At 41.2% G+C, this 12,011-nt stretch overlaps 1 protein-coding gene across 1 annotated transcript in view; it reads left to right on the top strand.

Annotated features, from left to right (window-relative positions):
• Positions 1-12,011, top strand: part of lrfn2b (leucine rich repeat and fibronectin type III domain containing 2b) — a 175,869-nt gene that overhangs the window by 147,787 nt on the left and 16,071 nt on the right. The window contains exon 5 of the mRNA XM_023276333.3: positions 9,140-10,536. Within this exon, the coding sequence (XP_023132101.1) occupies positions 9,146-10,536 (1,391 nt within the window). The 5' untranslated portion in view covers positions 9,140-9,145. The remainder of the gene's footprint in view (positions 1-9,139; positions 10,537-12,011) is intronic.

The raw sequence follows: 12,011 nt of genomic DNA, 5'->3' as shown, positions 1-12,011 counted from the left end.
CAACCTGCAGCCTCCTAAACAACAGCTTTTCACCACAGGTCACATCTTACCCGACTAACACCTTAACTGTCTCCATTAAGCTTTGCACCCCATCCTGCAGACTCGGCAGCCTTTTCTGAAGACGATAGACAGATTTCTGCCCAAAAGCTACTTAGAGCTGTTCACAAAACCCAGCAGCGGCAAAATGCTAATAGGAGCTAGTCCACCATGTCTCGGAGATTAGATTAAAAATCAAGACCCTGATCCTGCTTCTGCAGCTCCTCTCCTGCAGACAACACAGAATTACACTCATATCTGTGCATGTGATAAGTCTGATTGTCACATCTGAGCTCCCCAGTCCAAATCCTCACAGCTACAGAATAGGCACACAATGTACATAAACATGCCATATAGCCTCTTTAGTAGATTTATGTTCTTCAATAGCTGAATATTAGCAGATACTTAGTGCAGTGTTTAAAGTTTAACAACTGTTATAATGCCATAAGGTGCAGTATTTTCATCTTCATTAGTGCAGAAAGGCCACTGAAACAGCATTAATCATGGAGTACTTTTACTCTCCCATTCAGAGGTGTTGGAAACTCAAGAATGCATTTGATTATTAGGCTCAAACACAGTAAAATAGTGGCTGGGTAAGGCGAGCCACCATGCCCAAGGCAAGATGAGTCATTAAGTTAACATGCCCAGTATTTGCATATTTCAGATGCTGTGCATTTTGTAAAAATAGCTGTTTTTTCCTCTGTGATCTGGTGCCATTGAACACTGGGAGGATTTTAGCTGGTTAAAGAAGAGATTATACGAAGCGGTGAATCAGCACATGTGAAGCTTCACTAGATCAAACATCTGCTGTTTGGTCAGATGGAACTGGCTTAATTGTTTATGACAGTTTCATTGAAACGTTAATGCATGGAATATTTTGGTGGTAGAGTTTCTAAAGAGTAAAAAAAAAAGAGAGACCATTTCAATGTGTACTGATGTTTGAATTGCTTACTGAATCTAATTATGCTTAGCTTCTGACATTTGTAAGTAATGAAAATTATGAATAATGCAAACTCAAAGACTCTTTTTTTTTGGCTATGAAGGCAGAATCACTTGTTTAACGGTGCCATATTGTGTCATATGTTTCATCAAATTCTCACATCTTGACAGTATGACTGTCAGTTGTGCAGCCCAAAATACTGCAAAGATGGTTCACGTCACTATGACTGTATAATCCCTGGTTTTAGTGCTGCTCTAAACAAGCTGTTTTGCTCTGGAAACTATTGAGCTGCTGTTATTCCCGCCCCCTTCAGGAAGAGCACATTCTCTGTGTCTATGATTGACAGCCACAGCTTTTATTCAAGTTTATAACAACCACAAAGTGCAATAAAAATACATTTTCCCCATATAGAATCTTTGATGTTGGCAACCGGCATCTACAACATGAAACTGATGAGCACCAGAAGGCATCAAATGGCATGAGTGAAATTATCGTACAATATTTTAGGTTTGTCTATCAGTGATGTACGATATACCTGATTTCCTTTTCGATCCAATACCAAGTAAAATCCAGACGGGTATCTTCAGATCTTCAGTACCATGCTTGTTGCAGACAAAAGCTTAGTATGTGTTCTATGTAGGAAAATCTCTTTTTTTCCCCTAGGAATCTTATGTTGTGGCACTTTGAGATTCTTTACAAACAGTGCATATACAAACTGACTGCGAGTCACACTGTCATTATGAAGTCTGTGTATCCCACAATACACTAGCTACTGTAGAAGAGGAGAGGAATCAGCAGGCTTGCTGTATGGAACATTAACTGCATATAGACTAATATTTAGTGAGGTAAGGTTTGCCTAAACAATGAAATCAATTGAAATGGATACTTAAGTTTCATTAAAAGTATTGGCCCCATTATGGAAAATCATAATACAAGAGACGATTATTTAATTTAATTGATGTGAAATGATTTGTGTTACAATATAGGTTTTTATCACATAATTACTCTTGTGGAAGTTTAGCTTCATCAAGAGAGGGTGCAGAGGCAGACAGAGTGACACACTGGAGACTTAGATGGCTTAAGTTGCAAGTAATGTTTACTGATATATCAGGAGAAGTGACACTGGCAGGGCAGCAGTACATGCAATCTATGCCAGCATCAGTTCCGGGGATTCTCTCTGATCTTCAGGTAGATATTGTAGTTGGGAGAAGGTCAGATTTTAGATTACAGACAACTAAGGAGATAACCTGTCTGCTTAGTCACATCAGAATAGACAATATCTAACCTTGACCATAGCAGAGAGTCCTGGCATATCTTCCTCCTACAGCGTCTACCTGTCAGAAGATGATTTGGGATGATTTCAGCTGACAGCTGCAAGGTAATGCCTTAGAGAGGGGGAAGAGTAATTTTGCCTTCACCATTATGACTTTTGAAGTCTGTGTTCTCTCATGCTCTCTTTTTATTTCTTAATATTATTTTTAATTCCATATAGTACTTCTAAATTGCCCGTCAAAGCCACCAGCAGCTTAAAGTTTCCAACTAACATTCCCTATCGTCATCTTGCTGTTTTTCCAGTATAAGGAACAAATGTCAGCAGGAGCAGGGTTCTTACTTTTGTTCTCACTGAGCGTGCGTCACCGTATACTATTCATATACTCCCTGAGAGTTAATTTACAGATATATTCCAAAGACAACCTGTAGACACCAATTCCAAACCTGTGGATGAGTCAGAGAAGAGGTGATATATAAGAGAAATAACAAACCTACAGGGAAATCTCACACCGTCAGCCATATATTAATGAGGAGTCTTGTCATGCATTTTAGGAAAGGAGGGTGAAGTTATTCACCAGCAAATGAACGGGCCTTTCTCATTAGCCAGTGGCACATGATGTAGAACAGTGAGCCCACACTGGTCCAGTTCTATGGCCGAGGACAAAAAGGGGACTGTAGGGGAGCCTGGGAACCTGAAGGGCTTTTTTCTTCATGGAGTTTAGGGTGAATAGAAAAGTGTGAGCTAAAATTGAATGAAAAACACACTGAAGCTCGGTGCTCATCAGAGTTACAGAGGTACTTAAATACATCCTCCTACTCCAACAGTTCAACAACAACTCTCACCTGCCCACGCCTCAGATATGCAAAAATAGACTCCACACTGGATGAGTTTCTGTGACAGAGCACTTTTAGTATTGTCTGTGGTGATGCCTGATGCTTTTGACTCAGTCGGCATTCATGAAAATTGCTTAAATTAACCTGTTAACCTAAAAATAAACCTGATTGGTGACCTTTGACCTCTCGTTGGTGGAAGTAAGCAGTGGTTTTGATCTGGTGTTGTCTGTTTCTGGTGTTGATCTGGTATCCTGAATTCTTACTGTGTCACTTATGTTGAGTTCCTCCTGTCATTATGATATTTTATACCACTAGAGGTGGATTTGATGGTTTTGTGGACAGTGCTGGATCTCTGTGACCTGAAAACTCTGGTTAGATGATGTAACAATAATGGAGTTCTACTTGGACACAGGTGACACTTTGGCTGTTGTTGGGTGTGGTCACGTGCTCATGAAATAATTATAATAACAGTAATAATACCTTTGTTTATATAGCACCTTTTAAATAACAAATGTTTACAAAGTTCTTTCCAAACAAAAAAATGAAAACAAGGATACTCAAGAAGTATATTGAACAACAGCAGGCTTTTCAAAATAATGATAAAGTTTTTCAAGATATATTAGTACAACAACACCTACTGAAATAATGAAATGCCACATCCAAGTAAGGGAAAGAACAAGTGGAATACATGAAAATAGCGGGAAAAACCTTAAACACAAGGCTAAAAATGGTCACAATAGTAATAATAGTAAATAAGTTAAATAAATGCATAAATAAATAAATAAATAAAGTGAAATAAATAATAAAATGATATAAATAAAATAAATAAAAGAGAATGGAGTAACACAAATTGAATAAAGTATAAAAATAATTAGATAATATAGACAATAATAATAATAAAAATGGAAATAAAAATAGAAATTGAATAGAAATGTAAACCTGTAACCACTCTCATCATTGATGGTAGTTGCAGCAAGTTGAGAAATAAGCTGGAAACAACCATCCTGGTCTTAAATCCCCCTTAAGAAATGTAAAAAATACTTGGACAGATCAGCTGCTGTCTAATATAGAAAAGCAAATCTGGCAAAGATGTTGCGTTTTTCACTCCTGGTCTCTCTTAGCTAAGTTTTTCCACAGCATAGATGGCATAGTTTCAGTCTAAAAACTGAAAACCCCCTAGTTTTGAATGAATGCTACATGAGATCATCTCTGCAGTTCAGTACAATCAGATATCTACTGTTTCTCCTGTCATGAGCAGGTGATGATGCAATCAGAGACACAAACGTATCTTTTGCAGCTTTTCTTGCACAGGGTTTAGATATGTAGCCTCAGTTTGTGTCCTTATCTGCTGGTAATAGTTTAATGGTGCAGTATAGACTCACTGGGTTCCAGTTTGGTGTGCTTCCATTTTTCAGCCATTGCATTATTTTTTTGTTGTTGTAGTTGGGTGCTACTGTGTGCTGTCAGGACACAGCCCGCCGACTTTTTCTCATTCTCTTTACTATTCAAACTCAGGTGCTGTCTGTGCAGACTCTGTATCCTCTGGAGCTCACGCTGAAATGGAATTTCAGCTTGCACAACACAGTCAGTGACGGCTGCGTCTGTTCGGGAGATTCAGTATTGACTTCAATCTTTCACAACTGCATGGAAGTAGTATTGTAATTGTGGTTATCATGACAACACTGAGCCCTGCATTTCCAAGTCTATCTGCAGTAGCAGTGTGGGCCTGCCCGTGTGCAGATAAGTCTTTGTCGTGAAACGATTCTGCAGCCGTCCGCCTCCGCACCGAGGCTCGGAGTCCGTCGGCCCCTGGGGTCGCCAGAACAGCGTCTGTCAGGTGCCGTGATGAGTGTTCACGTCAAGGCCTTCCCCTGATTACTGCTGTCCGGACTCTGCTCAACATATGAGCGAGCCACCTGCACGGCCGCCACACTTGACTTGTCAGGAGGGATCTCGTTTTGCTACCTCCCTGACCCCCGCGCCATCCATCCTCCGCACAGCGCCCTTGACTTTGACCGGATGATTTACTAAATGCTCTTTCTCGGTGGGCTGCTGCGCTCTCGGTGATGGAACACTTCTATTTGTGCTCCCCAGACCCCGTGTGCACATTCTAAAAAGGGCTTTGCAGGTCATTTGCAATGTACCATATTCTGCACCAGAGTTTGAGGCAAAATAACTAATCAGCGGCACATGAAATTTCAGGCACTCTGGGGTAATGATATTAATCTGTCATTTTTCTGCTATATATATCGCTCCGTTGATCTAATATTGATTAGCAGAGATAGCATCAGTTGATCAAGCTTTGCATTGTTGTTCAGCACACAGAGGATTTTAGTGGATTTTTCTCTCTTAAGGCCTTTTTTTTTTTTTGCTGCACATGCATCTCACTTAAAGCTGGCAGGATTACAGGAGACTAAATAGACCAGTTTCTGCCTCAGGTGAGTTCTAAAAAAGGAGATAAGGTGAAAAGCAACTTTAAAGCATTAACTAACCTGGGGAGGTCACCAGTAGATACCAAATAAAAAGCACAGAGAGGGTCACGTTACCTGTTTGCTCACTCACGGTAAATGTAGCGTAACGTTCATTTCCACATCACTCATTCCAGCAACACAGTCAGGTCAGATCCAACTCCTCTCAGCTGAAATGCATAGATTTCAAATTAATTTACTACTAGGAAAGCACAAGACTGTGCCCTCGGGCTTTTAGCGCGAAACATATGCAGAAAGTGTTGAGTTTCAGCGCTCACATTTACTTTTTACAAAACAAAGTTACTTCTGTGATGTGTCTTGTTGATCAAGACAGCAAATCAAAAGTGGGACTACCTTATTTGGAAGAGAAAATGAATGGGATTGGTAAGATAATCACGTGAACTGTTAATTGTACAGACCTTTCCGTTGCTTAGTTTTAGGTGTAATTCCAAATAAAGTGGTCAGGCTAAACTCCTGGGTTATCTACAACCTATTACATATTACATATTCATCAGGCTGTTTGTATTTCTTGTACTGTCAGCTGTTACCTGTAGTGATTTTACCATTTTCCTAAATCTTACTTCTTACTTTGATAAACAAGAAAAGCACTCAGAGAGCGCAGCACTCCGCCAAGGCTGCTTAGTCGTATTATTTCCGACGGATGAAATCTTTAATCAAAAATGACCTGAGCACAGGCGTCTGTTATGCATGTGTACGTTATGTACGGATACCAAACCGTAACCTAAATACGTAGGCAGGAATTGATGGGACGCGGAAACACCCCCACAATTTAATCAATTGTTCCTTGTATGATTTCCAATGGATCAGTCCTAATAAGTCCACAATGGCCGATTTGTAGTAGGATCGCAATCATGTGCTCGTCAGCAGACAGCTGGCGTAGTGGTCTTTTGTTGTAATAGTTACAGTGACGCCATGCTACTGTCTCACAATGATACAGAAATCTTTAATGAATCTGTGGATCCAGACTATAAGCATCACTGCCAAAATCTAATCACTTGGTCCTTGTGTTTTTTCTGACCCTTGAAAATTTCATCCAAATCCATTCGTCCGTTTTTGAGACAGACAGACAAACAGACAGATGTACACTGATCATCACATAACTCCGCTGCATTCCATGGCGGAGTAATAAATGGGTTGTTCCAAAGGTTTGTCCCTTACATAAGGCCCATTTGAATACATGTCTGGTTCTCTCTGCAGCTGAGTCAGATTCATCACATATTACATACCGCCACATCCTAATCCCACCAAATGTTCAAATGCATTTTGCTCTGCTGAAAACATGTTGAATGTGAAATTTCATACTTGCTCTTCCTGTCTTCACACTCATCTTTATGAGCTTTAGCCCACACAGTCAGCTGTTGGCCTCAACATCCTTCCAGCTGTTTCACTGAACTGAACTAAGTCATAATCATCGTTATGACCGTCAGCACTCCCATGACTTTGAGCCGGTTGACAGTTTGCGCGGCAGAAAACCTTGTGTTGAAGGTTGAAAGCCGGCGCAGAGATAGGTAAACTAAGTGCGGAGACATGATTCATCAGAACGTATTTGGTTATGCAGTGGTGTGTTGGGTGTTTGGACATGGGAATGTGGGCGTGTGCAGCCGTCTGTGAGAGTATATTTGCACTCCACAGATGTAGATGTGTGTATCCATGTGTGGGAGTGAGCCAGCAAGGAGAAAGAGGATAATCTCAGTTTACATTGGGAGGAATTCCGTATTTTATGTTATAATGTTTATCTGTATGTTTGTTGTTGTCGGAATAATAATATTGCATAATATTGCTGTGCATGAAATGATGTGCAAATGTTCACAGTTGGTGCTCTGAATCCGTTCGGAATCCATTTTTGGTTGTCTTTATCTGAGTGATTACACTGCAATGTATGTCAGGGAGATTAGCATATGTAGAAAAGTGAATAAACACAGTTGTAAGAGTGTCTCTAAGGTAATAGCGGTGCAACAAAAGAAGAGGCAACATTGTGTGTAGTGGGTTAGAATGAGTGGTTGCACTTGAGGTCCTGTTTTATTTGACCACAGAGATATGCTAATTTATGGCTGCCCCATAAAAATACCGCTTATCACCACAGTTCCCCCGGCAGGCAGCCGTTACAGCTCACGCCGTGTCTCTGAGCACCCGCTGTCTAATGTTGTGCACTTGAATTATTGCACCGTGCTTCCTGATCACATGACTACATTATGATTACAGCATTATTTACACCTGAGTGCTCTATCCACCCAGAAAAATGGCCCCGGGTCACATGACTTCCCACACAGACACTGTTCTAGTGTCCCTCTGGGGGTCGATAACTCATGAGAACCATTATGGAACAAAGCGTACAAGACAAACACAAAGATACACGACATTGACAACAGGCTGTATATTGTGTTGAATAAAATATCAGCGTCAAGGTGCTTTATTTCTCCTGGGAACTATCGCAACTTAGCTGCATCGCTGTGGCCAATGTTCCAGTCGTGCCTAAGTGCAGTAATAAAATTCTACTCCAAAAAAAATAAATAAATAAAAAAAATGCTGAGAGTTACTTTAGGCAAAACATTTGCATCTTGCTTCATACATGCTTCATCACCAGCTGCTTGGCTACTCAGTGAATAGTAGCTTCCACATATTTCCCACAGGTCTAGATCACTGCCTTTACACAAACAAACACTCATTCCAGTTATACTTTTGTACTCAGTATTGGCGATTTAACAGAGATCTATTATTGATATATGTTTATTGAGTAAAGATCTTAAAACTGAAGCATGAATATTACTCAAAATGTATGACAGTTCTTAAAGTATTTTTCCTGCTAAATCCACTCTAAGTGTATTTGCGTTGGCGACAAATGGTCACTTTCTTGGACTGAACCATGCTGAATAATTTAATTACCTCAGAAATTATTTGATAAATCAATGTAAAATTTTACAGATACCATTCTAAATATCTATAGTTTAAGATTAAAGTTTCAAAAAAGAACCTAGCTGTAATATACGTTTAAAAAAGTTTATTCCTACTATCAAAGTCTTTTTCTCTCTGTCTTTCCTCCCTTTATTGATTCTCCTCTGTCATGTCTAATTCAGGCCCATGAGCAAAATGTCAAAGTCAAGGATCAAAACATTGTTTGCCCACAGCTGTGATGGCAGCATTTGAGCTGGACCAAAGTCTTGTCAGATCCCTACAACTTAAGATGGTCTGGGGGGAATCTCTAACCTAAGCGGTAAAGATTCAGTCCTCTGGGCCAAAGCCGACATAGATTGCTTAAAACTTAAGGCAGATTCACATTACCCCGTGAGGCTGCCACAGGAACTTGGTAGACTAGATAAAAGTTTAATGATTCCTGTGGGCATCAGATAAAGATTTCAAATGAGGCAGACAGAACTTTAAAGTGGTCCAATTAAACAGATGTTCTTGGGAAATTATTTTAAGGTTTTAGGTGGGCCTGTGGCTCCCTCTCAGATTTTTAAACCCTTTTGTGCCCAAGTGCCATCTGAGGTCTTTCAGAGAGGCCTGCTGAATTGCTGATGAAGTGTTTGAATATTATCTTTAACCTATCTCTTTTCTGTTTCTCACACAGGTTTATATGTATGACTCTACCATGGACCACATCATCTGCTGCCTACTGGTCCTGGGAGCCACAGTGATGACCACCCATGCATGCCCCAAGTACTGTTCATGCCAGAATCTCTCCGAGTCTCTGGGGACATTGTGTCCCTCCAAAGGCCTTCTTTTTGTGCCTCCAGACATCGACCGCAGCACAGTGGAGCTCCGGCTGGGAGGTAACTACATCCTCCGAATCACACAGCAGGACTTTGCCAACATGACCGACCTAGTGGACCTGACTCTCTCTAGGAACACTATCGGCTACATCCAACCCTTCTCCTTTGGTGACCTGGAAACGCTGCGCTCACTCCATCTGGACAACAACCGCTTAATGGAGCTTGGTCCTGATGATTTGCGAGGCTTAGTCAACCTGCAGCACCTAATTGTCAATAACAATCAACTGGGACGCATCCATGAAAAGGCCTTTGAAGACCTGGCACCTGCCTTGGAGGACCTGGATCTTTCTTACAACAACCTGATGTCTCTGCCCTGGGATTCAGTTCGACAGATGATTAACCTGCACCAACTTAGTGTGGACCACAACCTGTTGGATTTTATTCCGGAGGGTACCTTCACTGACCTGGAAAGGCTGGCAAGACTAGATCTGACGTCAAACCGCCTGCAGAAGCTACCCCCAGATCCAATCTTTGCCCGAGCCCAAGATTCAATGATCCTGACCACGCCGTATGCTCCCCAGCTATCCCTAAGCCTGGGTGGGAACCCGCTTCACTGTAACTGTGAGATGCTGTGGCTGCGCAGGCTGGAGAGAGATGACGACTTGGAAACTTGTGCTTCTCCACCTGCCCTGAAGGGTCGTTACTTCTGGAATGTAAAGGAGGAAGAGTTTGTGTGCCAGCCACCTCTCATTACCCAGCACACCCACAGGATGCTGGTTTTGGAGGGCCAGACAGCCAGTCTACGGTGCGAAGCAACTGGAGACCCTTTGCCTACCATCCACTGGATCTCACCTGATGATCGGCTGCTTGGCAACTCTTCCCGAACCGCAGTGTTTAGCAATGGAACCCTGAGTATCACCATCACCACCTCGAAGGACTACGGCACCTTCACCTGCATTGCCGCTAATGTAGCTGGGGAGTCCGCTGCCTCTGTGGAGGTGTCCATCGTCCAGCTTCCCCACCTCAGCAATGGCACCGGGCAACCAGCACAGCCAAAGTCACGGCTCTCCGACATCACAGGCTCCACCAGGATTAGCAAGGGGACTCCCAAGAGCCAGCCGGAGAGGGTGGTGTCTGTCTCCGAGGTGACAGCTGTTTCAGCGCTGGTCAAGTGGACGGTGAGCAAGTCAGCGCCCAAAGTGAAGATGTACCAGCTCCAATACAACTGCTCTGATGATGAGGTTCTGATCTACAGGTAAATACTTGCATGTTTTTTTTATATATATTTAGGAATGTGGGCAATGTTTTGTGGAAATTTTGGTTAATAAATTATTGAGTTTATTTAAAGCTGCAAGAATGCAAATTTTCTTCACCACTTAGACCTTTGTTTGTAATACTGTATCATGTGGAAAGGTTCATGATGAAGAAAACCTGCTAATATTTTCTAAGTTTTGTCATTTTGATTTAGAAAGGGGTCAAAAAGTATGAAAAATACTACAATGAAATACTACAATGTACCACTGTACATTACCGGTCCAGTCCAAAACTCAGAAAAAGTTACTAACTAGCTGGTGAGCACAATGGAGTACCTAATAGCCAAAGATATTCTGCTTCAGAGATGATGGAGAAAAACCAGCATATAAAAGGAATGTGATTGCAAGACGATTCATTAATAGTCTATAATTTTGCATGAATGCTAATATTGCATCTGCTAGTATAACTTGATAAAACATAGGGTGTAGCAACTTTAGCACCCCTGTAGTCAAAAAGTTCCGTTTATTCAGGTAATAATGTAGTTTTCCATGAACTTAGCATCCTTTTGTAGAGCAAAATAATAAATAAAAAAACTTTACAGAAGAAGATGTTTGAAATCGTTTTCTCTCTGATTTGAAATCACAGCAGTCTTGCTCAGTTTTGAAATTACAGTTGTCGTTATGGCAGCGTCAATATTGTTTCTGTATCTTCGTAGCCCTAAGTATGTCTTCATTACTGAAAGATCTGTGGGGAATGGCTTAGAATCACAGCATTTGAATGAGAGGCTCAGCAGAATGGGCATCTGATCTTAAACAGAGATGTATTGTGCTTAAACCCCGAATGATGTGTGTTTACAGAGTGTAGTGTTTTCAGAATCACACAGCAAGATTCACCACCATTGGAATGAGTGCAGCAGTTCTCTGTAATACTTTGCTCTGATGTTGGCACACCCAGGGGATCCATCCATTATCCAACGTCTGTATTGTCTATCAAATTGATCAACAGCAGCAAAAACAACTCTTTTCAAACACCTCTCATTACAATGATGTCTCCCTCACTAAGCACAACGCTCTGTAGTTCTGTTTTCGATTATGCTCCGTAGTCCAGAACCAGGGGAATTTCTAAGCATAGGAGGCAGGAGGTTCTGTCATCCAGCAGTATTTGATGGGGATGACACTCTGTATTAGATAAGGTGTATATTCTACCTCTGCAGCCTTTAAAACACATGCAAAAGCAGGCCGGGAAAAAAATCCAATTACTTAATGCCATTCAAATCAGTTTCTCTTCTCAAAACTATGAGACACAAGATATGTTATGCAGCAGCCTCAGGACTGTGGCCACCCTTTCGTTGCAATATTTCTCTTTCTAATGAAGCATATTTTCTTTCTTGTTTGACCCCGATTATGATGTAGTAAGAATGCTTTTAGTCATTTGCATAATTATACAGTAGAATTCGAGCAATTACTAATGTAGTGT

The sequence above is a fragment of the Amphiprion ocellaris genome, chromosome 12 (assembly GCF_022539595.1).
Source record: "Amphiprion ocellaris isolate individual 3 ecotype Okinawa chromosome 12, ASM2253959v1, whole genome shotgun sequence".
NCBI classification, from domain to species: domain Eukaryota; kingdom Metazoa; phylum Chordata; class Actinopteri; family Pomacentridae; genus Amphiprion; species Amphiprion ocellaris.
Note: the sequence above shows the minus strand (reverse complement) of the source record. Positions and strands in the feature narration are given on the sequence as shown.